The sequence below is a fragment of the Octopus bimaculoides genome, chromosome 28, assembly GCF_046866305.1.
Source record: "Octopus bimaculoides isolate indiv1 chromosome 28, ASM4686630v1, whole genome shotgun sequence".
NCBI classification, from domain to species: Eukaryota; Metazoa; Mollusca; class Cephalopoda; order Octopoda; family Octopodidae; genus Octopus; species Octopus bimaculoides.
Window position 1 is genome coordinate 22,205,143 of NC_142955.1, and position 26,254 is coordinate 22,231,396.

The window sequence follows — 26,254 nt, forward strand, 5'->3', positions numbered from 1 at the left end:
GTGTGTGTGTATATATATACATATGCATATGTGTGTATACACATATATGTGCATATATACACATATATATGCATATATATATATATATATATATATATATATATATATATGCATGTATATATGCATGTATGTATATATATATATATATATATATATATATATATATATATATATATATATGTACATACATACACACATGCATCTAATATTTATATGTACGTAAACTTATGTAATGTCAACAACATTAACATGATGATTATTATAATTATTATTATTATTATTATTATTATTAATACCAAACGTCCGGTTTCTCCCCCTCGTCATCATCATCACAAAAGTCCCCAACCGTCCGAAAAAAAAAAAAAGTCAAAATTTAACAAAAAAAAAAAAAGGTCTGAGTACTTTTTTGTGTTTTCCATTTTAAAAACGAAAAAAAAAATATCAACATAAAAAATTTTTTTTTTTTCTTTAAAAAAATTATTGGATGTTTTTTTGGGGCTTTTTTTTTTCCATTTTTGTTTTCTTAGTAACAACAAAAAAAAAAAATCCAAAAAAACATCCATTCCAGTGTCCTACAGGTTCAGGGTTCCAGCCCCAGCGTTTCCATAATAAACTTCTTCACATCATCCATTTCCTGGCAGACAAAAAAAAAAAAGAAAAAAAAAACATGAGATCAAAATCAAAAATATATTCAGGGTGTCCCAGAATTTACTATCTATTTCAATAAAATCTGGCAAATTAAAAAAAAAAACTGACAGGATTTTAAGTTTATTACTTAATTTTGATGCCAAAACAAATACATTTATAAATTTCACGTCAAAACTTTATTGAAAATTTTCAACATGTAACCCTTCAAATTTCAGCTCTATGTTTAGAAGTATTTCAGGAGTTATCTCCTGCACTGCTAACTGAATGCACTGAGGACTCTAGCCCCATGCAGATAGGAGACCCAGGGGCAGGCCAAGAACAAGATGGCTGGGTAATATCCATAGACTCAGTTTGTCATGTTTGGGAGACCAGCCAGAAAGTCTAGCAGTTGCTTCTGATAAGACCCTATGGAGGAAGAGCCTGAGGACTATACCTTCTCGACAGGCAGAAAACTCATGGGTAGGTCAAGAATAAGATGGTTGGATAGTATCCAGTCTCAGCTAGTCATACTTAGGAATCCAGCCAAAGAGTCTAACGACAGTTGCTTCTGCTTGTACTCTATGGAAGGAGGTGCCTGAGGACAATACTCATCACAATTGGCAGGAGACCTAATGGTTGGATAATAACTATACACTCTGTTGGCCATGCTTGGAAATCCAGTCAGAAATCCTATGATGGTTGCTTCCGATAGGGCTCTATGGAGAGGGTGTGCCTGAGAGAAGAAAACCATCACAACTGGCAGGAGATCGAAGGGTAGATTAAGAATCAGATCATCATCATCATCGTTTAACGTCCGCTTTCCATGCTAGCATGGGTTGGACGATTTGACTGAGGACTGGTGAAACCAGATGGCTACGCCAGGCTCCAATCTGATTTGGCAGAGTTTCTACAGCTGGATGCCCTTCCTAACACCAACCACTCAGAGAGTGTAGTAGGTGCTTTTACATGTCACCCGCATGAAGGCCAGTCAGGCGATACTGGCAACGGCCACACTCGAAATGGTGTATTTTATGAGCCACCCGCACAAGAGCCAGTCCAGGGGCACTGGCAACGATCTCGCTCGAAAGTCCTTACACATGCTGTTAGTCCTTGGCTGGAAAATATCCAATCTCTGCTGGTTGTGCTTGGGTTAGGGTTGGAAAGCTCTAATGACTGTTGCTTCTGGTAGGACCCTATGAAAGGAGGTGCCTGATGTCTCCCTTCCTACGGTCCCTTGAAGGGGGGTAGTGAGCAAAGAAGACGGATGGAAACAAATCAATTTATCAATCAATTCAAACAGAAATTAGCAACAGCAAAACACTGTTGCCTTCATAACAAGGAGGTGGGGAGGGTTTGACCCCTTCACTTACCCTTTTACATGAAGAATGCGGCATTCCTTCGTATGTCTTGAATCTTGCATTTGGATCAAAGGTCTTGATCAGTTGGTAAGTAAGTTGACCCCAATGGCATGGAACCAGGGGGTCTGCTGTGCCATGACACAGAAACAATGGAGTGTTCTTATTGCCTACCACTATCTGAAATACAAGAAGAAAATACGTCATCAACATCATCATTTAATATATGTCTCACTCTTACTTCCTGTTTCTGTTGTGCCTGTAATTCAAAGGGGTCAGCCTTGTCACACCGTGTCACACTGAATATCCCCGAGAACTACGTTAAGGGTACACGTGTCTGTTGAGTGCTCAGCCACTTGCACGTTGATTTCACGAGCAGTCTGTTCCGTTGACCGGATCAACTGGAACCCTCAACGTCGTAAGCGACGGAGTGCCAACAACAACAATATATGGTGTGGTTTCTGTTATGATAGACTGAATTCTTTATAGCACATTTTCAATTTATTAATGTGGGTAGCTAGTGTGATTGAATTTTTTGTTTTGTGATTGATAAATGAATTTATGTGTGCCCTGTATCTAATCCTAAAATCAGTAGTACTTCCTATGTATATCTTTTTAGGTTCATTAAGGCTTGAAACCTCAACTTTCTATACAACATTTCTCCTTAAACAGAATCCTTTTAAGGGACATAACTCCCTATTACGACACGTTTTATTTCCATGCTTAGCCTTTCTATTTCTAATATCAGGGTTCTTATTATTATTCTTCATAATAAAGTCAGCTATATTATCATACCTATTAAGGCTGTTATTTCTAACTTTAAGTCTATTGTTGGCCACGATTATAGATCCTAGATTGGGTGTGGTTGAGTACAATAATTTAAGGCAGGGCCTATTAAATATGGAATGATATTTATGGCCTGATGGGAAGTTCCTCTCAAGAATCCTAAAAAATAATTTAGGGACGTTTTTTGACCTGGAGGAATTTAGATATAAATACACATACACATATATATATATGCTATATATATATATACTTTATTTAAAAGCAGCAGAAATATAACAAAAGACTGTTACTCAGAGTTTCACGTTCCCGTTCATTGGACAGTTTTGTTATTGTTGAAATTTACAAAAAAAAAACCAAAAGACGAAGACAGGTATATAAATAACAAGCAGGTGTTTATATACCTGTCTCGGGAAAGTGAGAAAGTCTTCTATGTTTCTAGCCTATGCTCTTCAACAGAAAGAAACACAAAGAAATAAACAGAAAGAGAATAAAAAGAGAATATATATATATATATGCACAATGGGCTTCTTTCAGTTTCCATTTACGAAATCCACTCGCAAGGTCTCGGCTATAGAAGATACTTGCTCAAGGTGGCCGTGCAGTGGGACTGAACCAGAACCATGTTGTCGGGAAGCAAGCTACTTACCACACAGCCATCAAATCGCAAAAAAATAAAATAAACGACAGAACACATTTTTTTTTTCTAAAAAACAAACCCCTACTTACCTCTGGGAACTGTTTATTAAGTGGTAGCCAAGAACTAAGGGCCAAGACACCAGCAAGGGGTTTTGACAATGTAAATGCTGTGTAAAGGGCTACAGCCCCTCCTTGCGAAAATCCTCCAATCATGACTTTGTTGCTGGGTATACCACTTGATTCTTCTTTGTCAATTAGGTCCTTCACTGGAATCAAAGAAAGACAGGTAAGATAGGATAGGTAGATGGGTGGATGGGGGATAGGTAGAAAGGTGGCTGTATGGACAGACAGGTAAGATAAATAAGATTGGTGGGTGGGTAGAGGGATAGGTGGGTAGGTGGACAGACAGACTGGTATGGTAAGATAGAATCATCAATAGATAGGCAGATAGATTGAATGACGGACAGATAGGGAGATAGACAGATAGGCAGATAGACAGATAGGCAGATAGGCAAATAGGCAGATAGACAGATAGGCAGATAGGCAGATAGACAGATAGGCAGATAGACAGATAGGCAGATAGACAGATAGACAGATAGATTGAATGATGGACAGATAGGGAGATAGACAGATAGGCAGATATACAGATAGGCAGATAGGCAGATAGACAGATAGACAGATAGATTGAATGATATAGATAGATAGAAAGATATTGAGAGAGACACAAAGATGGACAGAGACAGAGAGGGAGGGAGAAGCAGGGACATAAGTAGCTAAGTGGACAGATAGATATATAGACAGATAGAAAGACAAACATACAGCAGTTAGGGAGAGTTAACTAAGCAGCCAGAGACATAAACACACCAACACCGGTTATCAAGCAGTGGTCGGAGACAAACATAGACACACACACACATAGTTACATATATATGAATATATATATATATATATATACGACAAGCTTCTTTCAATTTCCGTCAACCAAATCCATTCAAAAGGCTTTGGTCAGCCTGTGGCTATGGTAGAAGACACTTGCCCAAGGTACCATGCAGTGAGATTGAACCTGGAACCATATGGGTGGGAAACAAGCTTCTTAACACACGGCCATGCTGGTGCCTGTATTGTCTACTGTTGTGGCATAGGCAGGAGCAAAAAAAAAAAAAAAATAGTCCATCCAGTGAGAGATAGCATTTAATAAGCACAGGATTTAAATGTGAGCTACAATTAGTTTCATGCTCCGATAGTAGATGAATCAAAATGAGCTTGTTTTATATCAGGTTGTGAACAATCTTGCAATCTTTCAGGGTCCCAAAATAAACATGAACGATCTGTGAGAAAAAGCAGGAAAGACTAAGGGAAAAAAAGAAAGCTTGGATGGAAATGGCGGGGGGGGGGGGGGGGGGCGGGGCGGGATAAGAGTTGTGTCCCTTCGGCTTGTTAGAAACACCTGTAATATCTTCATCAATGGTTCTCAACTATTTTTTTTTTTTTACATGTGAACCCCTTTAACACCTGTTTTATTCACTACAAACAGGAAAAATAGAACTCAAAATATGAGGATATGTATACTTTTATTAATATTAGGCAGATACGTAAAAAGCACATTTGAACTCAGAACGTAGCGGCAGATGAAATACTGCTAAGCATTTTGCTCGGTGTGCTAACGTTTCTGCTAGTTGGCCGCCTTCAAAAAATGAGATGCTTACAGCACCTAGGTTTCCCAAGTGGTCACCCATCTAAGTACTCATTAGGCTTGATGTTGTTTAACTTCGGTGATTGGACGAGAACCGGTGCTTTCAACGTGATATGGCCGTAAGCATTTGAAAGGAGTTTCTATGAAACTAGGTTTTAAACATTGAATGGCTATGGGGGTTCACCAGGGTGCATAAATATAAAGTGGTTGAGAACCCCTGCTTTATAGCAATCAAAGGGGTCCATAATGAAAAAATGGTTGAGAACCACTGGTCTACATCATGGACAACTTAAAGTTTACCATTTTACATTTCGTTTTGGAATTATTGCAATATTTTCCATTCGTTAATAAAAACATTATCTGAGTGCAACATCATTATTCATTCCTATGCTATAACAACTACCATCATCACAGTAACTATGGATAGAGGCTGGAGCTATAGATCTGTATCCCCTACTAACATCACCATCACCACCGTCACCACATGGACATGTTTATACTGATGGAAATGGAGGAGGTGCGACAGTTGAGCGACTTACATTTCAAAGATGCCGATTTTATTCCAGATTCATCTTCTGGACATTCAGGTCCCAAACCAAGAATGTCGAACCTAAAAGAAATAAAGGAAAAAAGATAAAAAGAAAAGAAAGACACAAAAAATACTATTAAATATATCGGAGAGCGATAACAATAATAATAATAATAATAATAATCTTTTCTATTATGTCCCTGTAACTTAGCAAAAGAGACCGATGGAATAAGTACCAGACTTGACAAAAAAAAAAAAAAAAAAAAAAAAAGTGCCAGTTCTTCAAGGCGGTGCCCCAGCATGGCCACAGTCCAATGACTGACACCAGTAAAAGTATAGAAGATATAAGAAGATACTTACCAAGAGGTCATCCTCATGCCACCGTTTAATGATACAGGTTGTATGGGTCTGAAAGACAAAAGGAAAGACAACAATTAGAAACAATGTTAACGAGAAATAAGGTTGTTGTGAGGTCAAGAAGTTTAATTCCCAGCCACATGGTCCCTGGTTCAATCCTACTGCGGCACAGCACCTTGGACACATGTCTTCTACTTACAGACCTAAGGTGACCCAAACCTTGAGAGTGGATGTGGCAGACGGAAAATGAAAGCAGCATACATGTATGTATATATGTGTGTGTGTGTATGTATATATATATATATATATATAAATTATTAAGGTGGCTATTCTCAATTTAGAGCCGATAGGCTACAAGTACAGTAGTCTCTAAAGTAACAGTGGGTGCTGGTGAGCACCAGCATTGCTAGAAATAAGAGTCAAATGTGCTCTCACGTGGCTAAGAGCAGACATTAAACGATGATGATGACTATATTTTACGGTCTTCTGTTTTGATTCGGTTAATAGCCTGGGACCCATGCAAACAGCACTTTTTTTAATATTAATTTTGAATGCAAAATATATATTTCCATAACAACGCTTCAATGTACCCACATTAATTGATGATAAGCGAGACAACAAAACGAGGTTATTTAAAAATAGGCATAGGAGTGGCTGTGTGGAAAGCAGCTTGCTTACCAACCACATGGTTCCGGGTTCAGTCCCACTGCATGGCACCTTGGGCAAGTGTCTTCTACTATAGCCTCGGGCCGACCAAAGCCTTGTGAGTGGATTTGGTAGACGGAAACTGAAAGAAGCTTGTCGTATATATGTATATATATATATGTGTGTGTGTGTGTGTATATGTTTGTGTGTCTGTGTTTGTCCCCCCAACATCGCTTGACAACTGATGCTGGTGTGTTTACGTCCCTGTAACTTAGCAGTTCGGCAAAAGAGACCGATAGAATAAGTACTAGGCTTCCAAAGAATAAGTGCTGGGGTCGATTTGCTCGACTAAAGGTGGTGCTCCAGCATGGCCACAGTCAAATGACTGAAACAAGTAAAAGAGTAAAAGAGTATTAAGATAGCTCATATAGTTATTATATAATAACCCCCCCCCCCCATAGCCCCATTTCCACCTTTCTCACCGAACACTAGTTACACATCGCTCCCTTGCAGTCTCAGCGTCTGCCAGTCAGGCTACAGAAGAGGACGACAGAGGTTAAAAATTGAGGTCAAGATGCAGTTTGAGAGTATAGCATTCAAACTTAAGTTCATCGCAAGCAGAAATAACCCTCATAAATGCTTTTTTTAAAAATTATAAATGATTTATTACCCAAATTTTTATTTCTATATCCTTTGCTATATTCTTTAATGTGATAGCGTTTCGCTTTCAATAATGTAAACCCCCACCTGTTTTATGTGTTGTAACTTGCCAGAGCAGCTGTCTGGCTTCCGTGCTAGTGGCCCGTAAATGGCACCATTTGAGCGAGATCGTTACCAGCGTTGCCTTCTAGCACTTGTGCTGGTGGCACGTTAGAAAATCATTCAATCAAGGTCGTTGCCAGTGCCGTTGGACTGGCTCTCGTGCGCGTGGCACATAAAAAACATCTTTTGGAGCATGGCCATTGCCAGTACCGTGTGACTGGCCCTCGTGCCGGTGGCACGTAAAAGCACCCACTACACTCTCGGAGTGGTTGGCGTTAGGAAGGGCATCCAGCTGTAGAAACTTTGCCAGATCAGATTGGAACCTGGTGCAGCCTTCTGGTTTCACCAGTCCTCAGTCAAATCGTCCAACCCATGCTAGCATGGAAAGCGGATGTTAAACGATGATGATGATGAATAAATTCACTCATCAAAAGAGAAAATTTCTTGAACCACAGAATCTCCGTGGCTGCCAGAAAGTGATGAAATATTCTTGTTGTTGGTGTTGCTGCTATGAAAAGTAAAACAAAGGAAAGGTAACTCACGCTGTGGGGCATACGCATTTGATATGTTTAAAATGGAAAGCCCGCATCTGATCTGCCCAGCCATGGCTGAAAAAGAAAAATATTCAATAATAATATTAATAACAGAAATTAGCAAAATGTGGAATCTGAAGACGAAAACAATACCTATTGTCATGGGTGCCCTGGGAATGACAGCGAAACGGGCTGATTACTACCTAGCTCAGATACCAGGAAACCCCAAAATGGCTGAAGTTCAAAAGATAGTGCTCATGGGAACTGCCCATATCCTACGTAAAATACTGTCTATGTGATCTCAAATTTTAAAACAAGCACATAATTTTCTTATGGTTTCTTAAACATTCACTAGAACAACACTGTACAAATCCAAATATATGGTACCCTAGGCATAACACCTACATGAACTCCTAACTTGTTGTCTCTTGAGGTCTCTGGGTGAGACTTGGATCCAACTTGTACAAATGCAAAACAAAAGTCAAACATAAAATAATAATAATAATAGTAATAATGGTTTCAAATTCTGGCACAAGGTTCATCAACCCTGAAAGGATGAAAAGAAAAGTTGACCTCAGCGGTATTTGAACTCAGAACGTAAAAGTGGATGGAATGCCACAAAGCATTTTACCTGCTGTGCTAACGATTCCGTCAGTTCGACGCCTTAAAAACAATAATCGTTTCTACTAATTGGCACAAGGCCTGAAATTTTGTGGGGAGGGGACAAGTCAGTTACATTGACCCCCCCCCCCCCGGGTTTCACTGCTACTTAATTCATCGACCTTGAAAGGATAAAAGGTAAAGTCGACCTCGGCGGAATTTGAACTCAGAACGTAGCAGCAGACAAAATACCGTTAAGAATTCCATCCAGCATGCCAAGGCAACACCAATCTCGACGATTAGCCAGAGATGATTTTTAAAATGAGAAAATCTGAAATACACTCGACTGCTCTCATGAACAAGAATAATCCAAAATCCTTGTCCGGTACCTGATTGATCCCAAAGGTAGTCATGGAATGTGAAGGTGGCTGTAGAAAATTTTGTAACAGTAATAAATAGTTTATCCTTATCTAATACCAGCTAAGTGCAGGCGCAATGGCCCAGTGGTTAGGGCAGTGGACTCGCTGTCGGAGGATTGCGGTTTCGATTCCAAGACCGGGCGTAGTGCGTGTTTATTGAGCAAAAACACCTAAAGCTCCATGAGGTTCCGGCAGGGGTGTGGTGGCGACCCCTGTTGTACTCTTTCGCCCCAACTTTCTCTCACTCTTTCTTCTTGTTTCTTGAGTAAAAAGCTGCGATGGATTGGCGTCCCGTCCAGCTGGGGGGGAGGGGGGACACATACGTCATGGAGACTGGGAAACTGGCCCTATGCTCCAGAAGGGGCTAAGAGGATTTCCAATACTAGCCAAAGTTAACAAATTCACCATTCAAAATATGTTGTGTGTTGGCACTCCGTCGAGGGTTCCAGTTGATCCGATCAACGGAACAGCCTGCTCGTGAAATTAACGTGCAAGTGGCTGAGCACTCCACAGACACTTGTACCCTTAGCGTAGTTCTCGGGGGATATTCAGCATGACACAGAGTGTGACAAGGCTGACCCCTTTGAATTACAGGCACAACAGAAACAGGAAGAAAGAGTGAGAGAAAGTTGTGGTGAAAGAGTACAGCAGGATTCGCCACCATCCCCTGCTGGAGCTTTGTGGTGCTTTAGGTGTTTTCACTCAATAAACACTCACAATGCCCGGTCTGGGAATCGAAACCGCGATCCTATGACTGCGAGTCCGCTGCCCTAACCACTGGGCCATTGCGCCTCCACACCATTCAAAATAGTTACAGCCTAAAGCGACATCGGACGAAAAGTTCGGTCGCGTGAGCTACTACACACTTTCCCTTTACCAAATATCACAACGCTATCATTGAAGACACTTATGTGTGTATGTACGTGTATACATGCACAGACATACACACATATATACCTATATCTATATATGGAACTGTATACTCAACAAGCAGGAATATGAATGCCTAATTGTACATCTTTACCCAACTCTGATGAAATTCAACTTTCACATGGTTTTAATTATGGTAATCGAAACAGCTGTGAGAGATGATGCCTAATTTTTTTAATTAGTAAATTTGTGTGTGTGTGTGTGTGTGTGTGTGTGTGTGTGTGTGTGTGTGTGTGTGTGTGTGTGTGTGTGTGTGTGTGTATATATATATATATATATATATACACACACACATATAAGAGGGATGACCACTAAGTGGACATCCATTATGCTAGATAATTGATGTCTACTTAGTGGTCATCCTTCTAATAAGTATGTAATATAATTTTTCTGAATCTTCCGATTCTTCAATATGATAGGCCACTGGTTTTAAATTGATATTAATCAAATTAATATTCAATTTTTCACCCTTATTATTTAAATTTTATATATATATATAATTCTTCGAAACGCTAAGCTTTAGAATGGTGGCAGCTGATGAAGGAAATGTTCTCTGTGTGGCCTGTTTGTTTTCTGTGCTCTGTTTATGTTCTGTTTTTCATTTTGCCCACGTTTTTTTGCGACGTCCCTGTACCTAGATATGCATCTATATATACATGTAGACATAGGTATGTACATACACGTACGTATATAGGCATATACTCACACATTATTTGTATTATATATATATATATGCAGCCATGCACATATATGTATAGGGACTAATAGACTTGACACCGTTCAGAATTCGGTGTATATGCAAAGCAATGATTAGTAATACTACGAAACCAGTATGCTTGTAAATCTCTTTAACAACTCACAATAATGACTTTTATTACTTTTATTCCTACCTCAGTTCATCTAATTGTGTATATATGTATATATATATATATATATCGTTACTTTGCATAAAAAGCCTTACCTTCTTTTTGATTTCCAATGTGCATTTTCTCTTATTTTTCTGCTTACTTTCCCCTTACATTTCCACGTGTAGTTTCTATTTTGTTTTTTTAACATATTTCTACTATATATATATATATATACACATATGCACACACACACACACACACACACAAACAGATGCAAACACACACTTATCACCACCATCACAACCAAATCACAACCATCACCTTCACAACCACATCGCAACCACCACCACCACAACCACCACCAACAACAACAACAACAACACCTTCACAACCACACCACAACCAACAACACTACCACCACCACCACCACCAGCGCCACCTATTCATGGTCAATCCAATTGTAACCCAACATACTGAACTCTGCACTAAAAACTCGACTAACCTGCAAAACAGCTATTTCAAGAATTGGAGCTGTTATTATTGATCGGTCGATCGATTCTGTTGTTGTTTGGCTTCTGATCAAACAAACCAGCAATCATAAAACTATTTCAGTTGTGATCAATCCAATATTTCATTTCATTTCATCTGTTATTTATTGTATTTTATTTATATATTTGTTTCGTTTTTGTTTTTCTGACTTGCAATTAGATTATGCAATATGTTCTGCTCGTTATATTATTACTACAAGACGGGCCGAGTTGGCAGAATCGTTAGCATGCCGGGCGAAATACTTAGCTGTGTTTTGTCCGTCACTACATTCTGAGTTCAAATTATGCCAAGGTCAACTTTGCATTTTATCCTTTTGGGGGTCAATAAATTAAGTACCAGTGAAACACTGGGGTTGATGTAATTGACTAGTCTCCTCCCCTCAAATTTCAGGCCTTGTGCTTAAAGTAGAAAACATTATTATTATTAGGTACTCTGGCAGAGTCATTAGCATGCTGGGCAAAATGCTCAGCAGCATTTCTTCTGATTTTACATTCTGAGTTCAAATTCCAACCGAAGTCGGCTTTGCCTTCCATCCTTTCAGGGTCCGTGTAATCAACTAGTCCCCTCCCCCAAAATTTCATGCCTTGTGCCTATAGTAGAAAGGATTGGCCATTGCCAGTACCTCCTGACTGGCCCTCGTGCCAGTGGCACGTAAAAGCACCCACTACACTCTCGGAGTGGTTGGCGTTAGGAAGGGCATCCAGCTGTAGAAACCATGCTAGATCAGATTGGAGCCTGGTGTAGCCATCTGGGTCGCCAGTCCTCAGTCAAATCGTCCAACCCATGCTAGCATGGAAAGCGGACGTTAAACGATGATGATGATATATATATATATATATATATATATATAAAACACCACTTGAGTGTGGTTGTTGCCAGTACCGCCTGACTGGCCCTCGTGCCAGTGGCATGTAAAAGCACCCACTACACTCTCGGAGTGGTTGGCGTTAGGAAGGGCATCCAGCTGTAGAAACTCTGCCAAATCAGATTGGAGCCTGGTGTAGCCACCTGGTGTAGCCACCTGGTGTAGCCACCTGGTGTAGCCACCTGGTGTAGCCACCTGGTCCATCAATCCTCAGTCAAATCGTCCAACCCATGCTAGAATGGAAAGCGGACGTTAAACGATGATGATGATATATATATATATATATATATAAAACACCACTTGAGTGTGGTTGTTGCCAGTACCGCCTGACTGGCCCTCGTGCCAGTGGCATGTAAAAGCACCCACTACACTCTCGGAGTGGTTGGCGTTAGGAAGGGCATCCAGCTGTAGAAACTCTGCCAAATCAGATTGGAGCCTGGTGTAGCCACCTGGTGTAGCCACCTGGTCCATCAATCCTCAGTCAAATCGTCCAACCCATGCTAGAATGGAAAGCGGACATTAAACGATGATGATGATGATATATATATATATCATATTCCCTGCCGGCATAGGTTGGACAGGATCCAACGAGTACAAGGACTGCACTGGGCTCAAAAATCTTCCAGATGCTCATCCTAATGTCAACCTCTTTATAATATGTACGGTGGGGCTTTTTGTTTGTGCCATCAACACTAGTGAAGTTGCTACAGAGCAATCTGAATGCTAAAGGGTTAAAGTATAATATATTATAGAGACAAGTGTGGTTGCTTGGTAAGAAGTTTACTTCCCAACTACATGGTTCTGTGTTCAGTCCCACTGTGTGACACCTTGGGCAAGTGTCTTCTATTATTGCCTTGCACTGATACCTTGTGGGTGGCTTTCATTAAGATAGAAATGGAAAGAAACCTACAGTTCTATATTTAAGAGATGAGGAATTATGTACATTATTTACATTTGACGGATATTTGTCCTCAACTTGTTTGTTGTTAACACAACATTTCGGCTGATACACCCTCCAGCCTTCATCAGGTGTCTTGGGGAAATTTCGAACCTGGGTTCTCATTCCTAACGTATTTTTCAATGTTGTTGTTGTTATTATTGATCAGGTCACTGCTTGGAATCGAACTCGGAATCTTGGGGTTAGTAGCTCGCACTCTTATCCACTACGCCATATGCCATAATAACGACATCGAAGAATACCTTAGGAATGAGAACCCAGGTTTGAAATTTCCCCAAGATACCTGATGAAGGCTGGACGGTATATCAGCCAAAACGTTGTGTTAACAACAAACAAGATGAGGACAAATATCCGTCAAATGTAAATAATGGAAAGAAACCTGTTGTATATGTATATGTACATATATGCTATTTCTTTATTGCCCACAAGGGGCTACACACAGAGGGGACAAACAAGGACAGACAAACGGATTAAGTCGATTACATCGACCCCAGTGTGTAACTGGTACTTATTTAATCGACCCCGAAAGGATGAAAGGCAAAGTCGACCTCGGCAGAATACCACTATGCATTTCACCTGGCGTGCTAATGTTTCTGCAAGATCGCCATATATGCATGTGTGTGCATGTGTGTACATGTATGTATGTGTATGTATATGTATGCATGTGTTTGTGTCGCCCTGTCTTGACATTGCGGGATAGTTGTAAAATGATTGTCACAGTTATACATGCTGCGTCGTTGATTCGCAACATTCTGTGAGAATATGCCTGGCCATGGGGGAAATATTACCTTGCTTGGAAACAGGTGACGGTTGGGAACAGGAAGGGCATCCTGCTGTAGAAAATCTGCCTTGAATAAACTCCGTTCGGCCCATGTAGGGATGAAAAAGTGGACATTATGATGATGGTGGTTTTAGGGCTATGAGTCAATGAAAGGAAGAATTCTTTTATGGTAGCTAGATGTGTCTTGAAAAATGGACGTGTGATTATGGTTTGTCTGTACATGGCAAAGAGAACAGCATGCTTTTGATTATAAGGGCAATACAAACACAGGTTGTTCTAGGGGTTCAACAACAAACTGACTGACAGACAAAGCATTAAGAAAAAGATGTGGAAAATGGTTTTTCCTTACCATGTGTCTCCTAAGCCATGTAAAAATATTACCTGAAAAGGAGAGAAATTAAACAAAGTTAATCAATTAGCATAAAACAAATTGAGATTAATTAGTCAAAGAGTAAAATGAAGAAGTGTCATTTTGAGAGGTCTTTCAGCTGATCAATAAATCCAAGTAAAAAATAGCTTAGAGATGTCTGCATGCAATATATATGTGTGTATATATAAATATATATATATATATATATATATATATATATATATATATATGGGAGAATTCACGAAAAAACAACAGACGAAGACAGGTGGTGTAAACAACAAATGGATGTATTAGTATAATGCTCGGGAATAGAGAAAGTCTTTAATATTTTGAGCCTACGCTCTTCAACAGAAAGGAACACAGAAAGAAACAAGGAGAGAAAAAAATATGTGTAGTGGTCAGCGATCTATCATGGCGAATGCCGGACAGAAGGGTCAAAAATAGTAATAATAATACACAAGCTCACGTAATCTTACATAAAAACACACACACTCACTAGTTCTTACACAATCTTATATAAACACACACAGTCTTATAACACATGCACACACATACACAATCTTACATAATGCCTTAAAATGCATGTACACATACACACACCTGCACATACACACAGAGTCTTATAACACATACACACACACACACACACACCTGCACATATGCACTCTTACACACACACACATTCACCTACACATATACAATCTTACATAGACACACACAGGGTCTTAATAACATGCACTCCCACACACAGACATGCACATACACACAGTCTTACAATACATGCACACACACACACACACATTCTAATGGGTAAAGTGGGAGAGTAAGGGAGTGGGGGGGGAGAAAGAAAGGAGACTCCTTCTCTTTTTATGTCTCTTTACATTAATCACATCACAAAGGAATGGAGGGGAGGGACCCAGAATGGGATCGCTTGTGTGTGTGTATGTGTGTGTGTGTGTAGAGGGAGGTAACTGAGTTGAATAACAGTCATGGTAATTCCTTCGATTAGGGTTTGTATGCGTGGGGGTGGGGCAGTGGAAGGTGGAGCCTGGGAGTGATTGTGTATGTAAGTGTGTGTGGGGGTAGAGAATATGAGAGCAAGAGGGTGTGTGTGTGAGCGTGCATATGGGCATGTGTGTGTGTGTGTGTGTGTGTGTGTACACAATTGTATGTCAACAAAACAGTATGTGTGTGTGCGTATCAGCATGCATGTGTGTATATGTAGATGTGTATGAATGTGTGTGGATCTATGTATATCAATATGTGTGTGTGTGTTTCTATTAGCATGTGTGTCTATGTAAGTGGGTATGAGAGATTATGTGTGTGCGTGTGTGTGCATATGAACATGTGTGTGCATATGGGCATGTGTGTGTGTGTGTGTGTGTGTATAAGAATGCGTATGTGCACATGTGCATACAAGTAGACGTTTGCCTGCATGTGTGATGGGGGGTGGTGGAAGAGAAATGGAAGGCAGGTGGGGTGGGGGAGAGGGGTGGTGGTGAAGGGAGAGATGAGGAAAGAGACAGAGAAGTGGAGATAAGGCGAGGGAGGAGGGAGACGGAGCAGGTGATAAGGGGAGAGATGGAGAGGAAGAGATAGAGTGGGAGATAGAGAGAGGCAGACAAAGAGAAGTAGAGAGGGGAAGATAGAGGGAAGGGGGAGGGAGGGAGGGAGAATAACTGAGAAAGTGAATGAGTAAGAAGAAAAGCATGAGAATGAAAGAATAAGAGAGTGAATGAAGGAATAAATAAGAGTGAAAGAAAGAATGAATGAGAGTGAATGAAAGAAGGAATGAGAGAAAATGAGTGAATGAAAGAAGGAATGAGAGTGAATGAGTGAAAGAAAGAATGAATGAGAGTGAATGAAAGAATTAATAAATGAAAGAATGAATAAGAGCGAATGAGAGAGGAAATGAAAGAGTAAATGGGAGAGAGAGAGAGAGAGGGAGAGAGAGAGAGCAAATGAAAGAATGATTGAGAAAGGAGCTGGAACAAAAGATAAAAAAGCAGGGTAGGTTTACCCAAAAAGAAGATAAAGGGGGTGGGGAGCCGAGTATAGAATGGAACTGGAGTTGGGGTGGAATGACAGAGCGGACAGGCTGCAAAGGTGGGGTGGAGGGCAGAGCAGGGACTGGGGGGAGAATGCTGCAACTGAGCATCCAAGGGGAAGAGGAAGATGAGGGTAGGGGTGGGGTGGTTGAGAGGAGAGCAGGGTGGATGGTGGGGGGACATGGAGGAAGGGGTCCTGATTCATCCCCTGCTGCTATCCATTCATCCAGAATGGAATTCTAATTTGTTTCATCAGTCAGTAAACAGCCACCCCTGCTTCCAATATACCCCCATCCATCAAACAAAACACACAGGCAAACACATATACGCACATATATACACACACAAATCCAAAAAGGATTGTTGCTATTCTCATATACTTACAAATACACACACACACATGTATATATATATATATATATATATATATATATATATATATATGTGTGTGTGTGTGTGTGTGTGTGTGTGCAGGCATGGCTATGTGGTAAAAAGCTTGCTTCCTACTCACATGGTTCAAAGTTCAGATCTATTGTGTGACAGGCACCCTTGGGCAAGTATCATTTACAACAGCTCTGGGCCAACTAAAATTTTGTGAGTGGATTTGGTAGATGGAAACTGAAAGAAGCTCATTATGTATGCATCTCTATCTATTTATATCCATACGTAATGTATTTCATGTTGTTTGCACAGTTGGTGACGTCCTGTACCCATATATGCATATTTGTGTGTGTGTGTGTGTGTGTGTATATACAGATGCAGCATGGAATTTTGTCAGTGAAAAGGTCGCGGTCTCAAAGCACCGAAAATATTTTGGTAAATTGAATTTAAATGTTGAAGTGAATCCAACGGTTTTTGTGTTTCTTAAATGGCTTATAAACACCTTCCACGCTGCAATTGTTTATATATATATATATATATATATATATATTTACACACGCACACACATATATATATATCATCATCATCATCATCATCATCGTTTAATGTCCGTTTTCCATGCTAGCATGGGTTGGACGATTTGACTGAGGACTGGTGAACCAGATGGCTACACCAGGCTCCAATATAGATAGATAGATAGATAGATACACACACACACACACATATATATATGTATATATATATATATATATATATATATATATATATATATATATATATATATATATATATATATATATATATATAGATAGATAGATAGATAGATAGATAGGTAGATAGGTAGATAGATAGATAGACAGATAGATAGCTATACACACATATACAGACACACACACAAGGAGGTATCACAAAGTACCCGGACAAGTTATGTTTACTACAAAAAATAACTTATTTACCTAAGTTTTAACTACAACTCCTTCGAAACAGTCACCTTGAACAGCAACACTACAGTCCCAGCATTCCTGCCACTTTTGGAACCTAACATGAAAATCATTTTCCAGAAGCGAGTCGAAGGCCTTTTACGATTCACAATGGATCTCGACAACCATGTTAAAACAGTGGCCTTTGAACTGCATTTTCATCTTGGGGAAAAGATGGAAGTCCACAGGTGCTAAATCTGGGGAATAGGGCAGGTGTGGGAGTGATACCATGTTGTTTTTGGCGAGAAACTCATGAATGAAGAGAGCTTGGAGACGGTGCATTGTTTCATGAAGAATCCAGTTCTTCATGCTGCACGGACCCAGTCACTTTCGTCGAATCTCTTCCCTCAAATGTTTCAAAACATCACAGTAGAAGTTTCAATTGACGGTCTGGCCCGGGGGGGGGGGGGGGGGAACAAATTCTCAATGCACAATACCACATTTCTGGGTGGGGTGACTCTTGTGGCAGGTCTTCCAGATTATTCATTATCTTCTCAGGATGTTCTTCTGCTTTTGAAGTACCCATGCCACTCGAAACAATGCGTACAACCCGTTGCCTCATTGCTGTAAAATTGCTGAACCTTGCTCAAAGTGTTTTGTAGCAGACTTCTCAAGTTTAACGTAAAATTTCATATTTTGGCTCTTTGTTCCAACTTCCTGTCCGTGACAAAAATCACAGCATATACGTGATCAGAAAAACACAAATTTCACAACTTGTGTGATAAACACAGCGATGTCACTCAACACAGTTGAAGTTCGGTGTTAGCTCTCATTGTGTATGCAACCGCATGCTGCCACCTGTTGGCATGCTACAGAACTGGTCTGGGAATTTTTTGGTACCGCATAGAAGAAAGAAAAATAACAGGGTAATGTCGTTCGTAGGAGAGGTTTGGATGGTAAAGGAGAAGGATGAAATATTGTAATTGAATAAATCTAGGGAAGTTAAGTGAAGAGAAATTTTGTTTTTCACACATTGTGTTGGTTGAACTATACTCTCTTTTTTACTCTTTTACTTGTTTCAGTCATTTGACTGTGGCCATGATGGAGCACCGCCTTTAGTTGAGCAAATCGACCCCAGGACTTACTCTTCGTAAGCCTAGTACTTATTCTATTGGTCTCTTTTTGCCGAACCACTAAGTTACGGGGACGTAAACACACCAACATCGGTTGTCAAGCAATGTTCGGGGGACAAACACAGACACACAAACATACATATATACGACGGGCTTCTTTCAGTTTCCATCTACCAAATCCACTCACAAGGCTTTGGTCAGTTATAGTAAAAGACACTTGCCCATGGTGCCATGCAGTGGGACTGAACCCAGAACCGTGTGGTTGGGAGGCAAGCTTTTTACCACACAGCCACACCTGCGCCTTAATCATTATTATTATGAAAACTCCACCGAGGTCAACTTCGCCAATCATCCTTTCAGGGTCAATAAAATAAGTATCAGTCAAGCACTGGGGGTCGATATAATCAACTTACCCCCAACCCAACCCCGCCCCACCCCACTGAACTTGTTGACCTTGTGTGAAAATTTGAAACCATTATTCTCATTATTGCTATTATTATTATTATTATTATTATAAATAATTTCGAAAAGATTATAAGCCGATTAATAATCCCATGCTAACTATTCAAAGCAGAATATTAAGAGAGAGACGGGGGGAGGGGGAAGAGGAGTGCGTGTGCGTGTGTGTGTGGGGGGGGGGCTAATCCAACACTGATTAAATATACTGGAATGATTTGATAGTGTTTCATGTGTGTATATTTGTACATGTGTGTGTATATAAACATATACACAAATAGCTAGAAGCATACATACATACATTATATATATATATATATATATATATACACGCACACACAAATATACGTACAACAAAATGAACATATAATCATACATTCAGATTAACATGCCAAGACACACACACACACAAACAGAGATATATACACATATGTATATAGACAAACAAGATGTGCATATGCACACATACATATGCACATGCATACATAATACCTGATCCACAGGTAGAACAGCAGCAGAGATGGTGGACTCTTCGTTTAGAGCAGATGTACAGGGGTAATTAGCATCAAAATCTCATGCAAAAAAAAACAAAAAAAAACAGATTCTCTTAAACGCTAGGAAGACTCCTAGTCGATAAATTTCGTTAACGAGGTGACCTAATTAACAGTGAAAGTAGGTGCTCCGAAAACAGTAGCAGCCAGTTTTAAGAACAGGTTGGAGGAAGTTCAGGGAGCTAATAATACTTCTATTAACAACAAAGGGCGGCATACCTATGCAAGGGAGCACCACCCATTGACTTTGTTTCCTCATAACTTTCAGAAAAGGATATTTTTTTTTAATTAATGCAATTTTCCATAATTACCTCTCAGGTGATTATTCTGATTATATAGGAGTTTAATGTGAAAAAGTAAATTAGTGGATATGCAAACATATGTACCTACAGATATCATACGTATAGGCAAGAAGGTTGCTTCTCAAACACATGGTTCTGAGTTCAGTTCCACTGTGTGGCACCTTGGGCAAGTGTCTTCTACTATAGTCTCGGGCCAACCAAAGCATTGGGAGTAGATTTCATAGATGGAAACTGAAAGAAGCCAGTCATATATATGTGTGTGTGTGTGTGTGTGTGTGTGTGTGTGTGTGTGTGTGTGTGTGTGTGTGTGTGTGTGTGTGTGTCTTTGTGCCTGCTTTTGTGCCCCAATCACTGCTTGGCAACAGGTGCTGGTGTGTCTACATCCCCATAACTTGGCAGTTCAGCAAAAGAGACTGATAGAATAAGTTGATTGGTTCAACTTAAAACCCTTAAAGGTGTGTATGTATGTGTTTGTCTTCCCATCATCACTTGACAACCGATGTTGTCGTGTACATCCCCATAACTTCGACTAAAAAGAGATGCTCCAGCATGGACACATCAAATGATTGAAACAAGTAAAAGAATAAAAAAACTCTGAAAAATATTTTCGCATTAAATTGATATAAGCAGTATCTATGTGATCTGAAAGGTATTTGCAGAGAATTTCATAAAAACATGTCCGTTTTTCTGAAAGTTATGAGGAAACAAAGTCAATGTAGGTGGGCCCACTCTTATAGGTATGCACAAGGTTTCTTTCTCAGAATGAAGGAGAGATCGCATGATGCTTGTTGTGAATTGTAATGATGCTACATGGTAGAAATGAAGTGGGTTTTGAATACAGGGGATTTTGAAAGACTAAGGGGACAAGAAGTAAATGAAGTGAGCATGACAATGCAGAGGTGAGAGGATGCCCTTACATTTGAAGAAGTTATTAAGCAAGGTGAGGATGCAATGGCTGGCATTCCGTGCACACTGATTGGCTCAACAGCTCCACAAGGAGGAAATGCAACACTGATTCTGTTGTGTAATGAAAGAGGTGTGAAGTCAAACTGCGGTATCTTTTACAGTAACTGCTGCTGCTGAGATATTTGGCAGAATTTTTATTGAATTCAGGTTAGTTTTTTTCAGCCGTTCCATTTACGGTCATTTTTCTGGGCTGGCTTTAGACAGGGTGAGCAAATCTGAAGACGTACTCTTCACTGCCACATGCTCTTCCTGCTGTCAATCCTCAACTCCAGAAATGATTAAATGTACATGTGTGTGTGTGTGTGTGTGTGTGTGAATGTGTGAGATGGGTGTGTATATGAGATGGGTATGTGAGTGAGTGTGTGTGCGAGATGCATGAGGTGTGTGTGTGTGTGTGTGTGTGTGTGTGTGTGAGATGCGTGAGGTGTGCGTGTGTGTTGTACTTGTTTGACCTCCTGTCAAAATGTCCAACCCATGCCAGCATGGAAAACAGATGTCAAATGATGATGGTGATGGGCTTCTTGAAGTTACAGTTTCTGTCTACCAAATCCACTCACAAGGCTTTGGTCGGCCTGAGGCTATAGCAGAAGACACTCACCCAAGGTGGTTGGGAAGGAACTTTCTTATCATATAGCCATAACTGTATGCACACAGATTTGTCTCCATACATACACTAATGTGTATACAGTGACATACTCCGTGTAGGTGCAGGCATGGCTGTGAGGTAAGAAGCTTGCTTCTCCACCACATGGCTCTGGGTTCAGTCCCACTGTGTGACACCTTAGGCAAGTGTATTCTAATGTAGCTTCGAGCAGACCAAAGCCTTGTGAGTGGATTTGGTAGATGGAAACTGAAAGAAGCCTGTTGTGTGTGTGTGTGTGTGTCTTTCTGTCTGTGTTTGTCCACCATCACCACTTGACAACTGGTGTTGGTGTGTTTACATCCCCATAACTTAGTGGTTTAGCAAAAAAGACACCATTAGAATAAGTACTGGGCTTACAAAACAAAGTCAGCAGGGGAGGGGTGGAGGCGATTTGTTCAACTAAAATCCTTCAGGGTGGTACCCCAGCATGACCACAATCAAATGAGTGAAACAAATGGAGCATATACATATATATATGAGTTCCTTTCAAGTGTTGGGCGTCACGGAGTTCTTTTTGAATGTTGGGCCTCGCAGAAGCAAAATGGCTGAGTTCCTTTCACATATTGGGCCTCACGGAGGCATTGACCAAGACCTTTGGAATTCTGTTGTGCTTGAGAAGAAGACCCATCAAGCCAAGCAAAATCGCCGCCATAGCAGATACCAGTGTCACAGAAATTGGCACCTGTGCTAGTGGCACGTAAATGCACCCTGGTGTCACACAAATGGCACTTGTGCCAGTGGAACATAAGAGCACCCATTACACTCTCAGTGTGGTTGGCATTAGGAAGGGCATCCAGCCATAGAAACCGTGCCAAATCAGACTGGAGTCTGGTGCAGCCTTCCAGTATGCCAGCCCAGTCAAACTGTCCAACCCATGCCAGCATGGACAACGGATGCTAAATGATGATGATGATGATATGTGTGTGTGTGTGTGTGTGTGTGTGCATACACACATGAACACCCATACATACGTGTTTATATAAATAAATACATATGAATATACACGCACATGCATGCACAGTAACACACATTCACACACAAAACATCAATAATAAACACACAAGCATCAGCATAAACAAATACACACACACACCAACACACAACAAAAGAATGAACACAACTCCTAATGTCAACACTGAAACGTCCACGTGGCTGCTCGACCTGTTAGAAACGGTAATCAATGCTGCCTCGAATCACATCGTAAGACAGACAGGCAAAGCTTAAAATTCATCTGATTGGGAGTCTATGTAAGCAAGCCGACCAGGCAACAAATAATAACAGCCCTTGTACCTATCTCTCTCTCTCTCTCTGTCCCTCAAAACATACACATATATATATACTCTTACTTGTTTTAGTCATTTGATCGCGGTGGGCCACGCTGGAGCACCACCTTAAAAGGGTTTATTAAGTCTTTGAAAGCTGCCGTAGTCAGAGCAATGTCCGAAATGAACCAGGACCACTACTTGATTCGAGCATGTAGATTCTTTCTAAGCCTAGTACTTATTCTATCGGTCTCTTTTGCTGAACCACTAAGTTAAGGGGATGTAAACAAACATACATCAGTTGTCAAGCGATGGGGGGGGGGACAAACAGACACAAAGACACACATAAATATAGGGGCTTCTTTCAGTTTCCATCTACCAAATCCTTTCACAATACTTTGGTCAGCCTGAGGCTATAGTAGAAGACACTTGCCCCAGGTGCTACAGAGTGGGATTGAACCCAGAGGCATGTGCACCTATATATAATCTGTTACCTTTTGTTTCAGTCATTTGAGTGTGGCCATGCTGGGGCACCGCACTGAAAAGTTTTAGTTGAATGAACTGGCCCCAGTCTTTTTTTTTTTTATCTTAAAGCCTTGTACTTATTCTATTGGTCTCTTTTGCTGAACTGGTATGTTAAAGGGACGTAAGCCAACCAACACTGGTTGTCAAGCAGTGGGGGCAAATAGACACAAAGACATACACACACACATATATATATCATCATTTAATGTCCACTTTCCATGCTGGCATGGGTTGGATGGTTTGGCTGAGGACTGGTGAAACCAGATGGCTACACCAGGCTTCAATGTGATCTGGCAGAGTTTCTACAGCTGGATGCCCTTCCTAATGCCAACCACTCCGAGAGTGCAGTGGGTGCTTTTATGTACCACTGGCACAAGGGTCAGTCAGGTGGTACTGGCAATATATGTAGGGTGCATAAGGTATTTGAGGACATACCTTTTGGGGGGGGGTCATTGCTGCATTTTTTGCTAACCCTGTATAATCATTGTTTCAGAAAATAATAATGCCAGACCCTCAGCTTACTCAAGAAATGAAGAGGCATTCTGTTATTGTGGTTACAAAGGCTGAGAAGAGCGATTTAGAAACATCTTGATTTTTAAAAGTTGCCAGATCTTTCGTCTACAAAGTTTGTAAGGAGCTGGAGACTGAAGATGGAAATGTATCACCAGTACCAAAGCATAAAACGCATTCTGAATGCTCTGAAATCATCAGAACATTTACCTTTATCCAGCAAGTTCAACAGACCATTGATTACAATCCCAGAAAGTCCATGGGGTCAATTGCAAAAGATCTCCATGTGTCAGAAGGAACAGTCAGAAATGTTGTCCACAAAGACATCAGATATAAGTCTTATATGATGAGGAAAGGTCAATTGGTCAGAAAAAGCGAAAGAAAATCACTACATCAGATCTAAAAGGTTCTTAAACAAACTGAAAAATCCAACAGAAGATTTGATTTGGTTTTTCTCAAACAAGAAAAACTTCGACCATGATCAAAGAGTTAACAGAAGAAATAACATACCACCGATTCCCCTCCCTTTTCTTATTGCTCTCTCTCTTTCTCTCTCTCTCTCTCTCTCTCTATATATATATATATATATATATACGCACACACACACACACACACACACACACACACACACACACACACACACACACAACGGGCTTCTTTTAGTTTTTGTCTACCAAATCCACTTAGTCGGGCTTTGGTCAGCCCGAGGCTTTAGTAAAAGGTACTTGCGCAAGGTGCTTTACAGTGGGACTGTACCCAGAACCATGTGGTTGGTGAGCAAGCTTCTACCACTCAGACATGATATCTAACTTATGCTGGTATGACATATATGTCAGGTGTTACAGGAGACATAATAGTCCTAGAAAACCTTTGTGCAGGTAAACACCTGTCTGCTCAGTGAAGACTAACTTTAGGTTACGTAACAACAGGCACAGACGTACACACGTAAATGCAGAAACACTAACACACACACACACGTACAAGTATCAACGCAGTGATTAATAGGACAGCGTGTAGAAGTGGTGGCAAACCTTGATAACCTACACTTGTAGACACGCACACACACACACACACACAAAGTGTGTAGGTGTGTGTGTGTGTGTATGCCAGAAACGCCACCTACATATATACAGACATACACATATATATATATACATACATACATATATATAGATGTATACACACATATACACATACATATACATACACACATATATACACATATATACACACATATATACATATATATATATATATATATATACATATACATACATATATACATATATATATATATATATATACATATACATACATATATATATATATATATACACACATATATACACATACATATATATATACATATAAACACATACATATATATATACATATAAACACATACATATATATATACATATAAACACATACATATATATATACATATAAACACATACATATATATATACATATAAACATACATATATATACACATAAACACATACATATATAAACACATAAACACATATATATACATATATAGACATACACATACTTATATATATATATAGACACCTGTTGTATGCATTTGTATTTGTGTACCATTTCTCCATTTTTTTCCGTCCTTGTTTTCGTATACATTTGCTGGTGCCTTAGCTCTTAGCTTACGTTTTCCTTGGGGCTGGCCAGATTGGCACAGTCTCGAGTGAAACCAGCTGAAACTGCAAAGATAATCCAGAACTCAACTGAAGAAAGAAAACTCTGAATGGCCCGTCCTTGTTTTTTCTTGTCTCTTTTTGATTCATCTGTCTGGATGTCTTGTCGCCTGTTGCATTCTTGTCCCATTTTTTGTATTCTTTTATATATATATATATATATATATATATATATACATATATACATACATATAATACACATACATACACAAATATACATACAAATATATATACACACATATAGATACAAATATATATATACACATACATACATACGTTTGGTGATGCAAATAGGAAAATATAACTTAAAACAAGAATGTTTGTGTGTGTGTATATCATCATCATCATTTAACATCCGCTTTCCATGCTAGCATGGGTTGGACGAACTGGCGAACCAGATGGCTGCACCAGACTCCAATCTTATCTGGCAGAATTTCTACAGCTGGATGCCCTTCCTAACGCCAACCACTCCGAGAATGTAGCGGGTGCTTTTACGTGCCACTGGCACGAGGGCCAGCCAGGCGGTACTGGCAACAACCTCACTCGAATGTTTTCTAACGTGCCAGTAAGGCGACGCTGGTAACGATCACGCTCAAATG

At 40.0% G+C, this 26,254-nt stretch overlaps 1 protein-coding gene and 1 pseudogene across 2 annotated transcripts in view; both read right to left on the bottom strand.

The window, feature by feature from the left end:
• Window positions 1-256: 256 nt before the first annotated feature.
• The window catches only part of LOC106870586 (acyl-protein thioesterase 1), a 32,125-nt gene continuing 6,127 nt past the window's right edge, over window positions 257-26,254 (bottom strand). The window contains exons 2-8 of one of the 2 annotated variants that reach the window (XM_089343858.1): window positions 14,223-14,254; window positions 7,933-7,998; window positions 5,987-6,034; window positions 5,637-5,707; window positions 3,495-3,670; window positions 1,998-2,162; window positions 257-634 (exon numbers count right to left, since the gene is read on the bottom strand). In XM_089343858.1, the coding sequence (XP_089199984.1) occupies window positions 581-634; window positions 1,998-2,162; window positions 3,495-3,670; window positions 5,637-5,707; window positions 5,987-6,034; window positions 7,933-7,998; window positions 14,223-14,254 (612 nt within the window). In that variant the 3' untranslated portion in view covers window positions 257-580. The remainder of the gene's footprint in view (window positions 635-1,997; window positions 2,163-3,494; window positions 3,671-5,636; window positions 5,708-5,986; window positions 6,035-7,932; window positions 7,999-14,222; window positions 14,255-26,254) is intronic. The other variant, XM_089343859.1, reaches the window with a different exon arrangement.
• LOC128251203 (5S ribosomal RNA) lies at window positions 5,104-5,222 on the bottom strand (annotated as a pseudogene).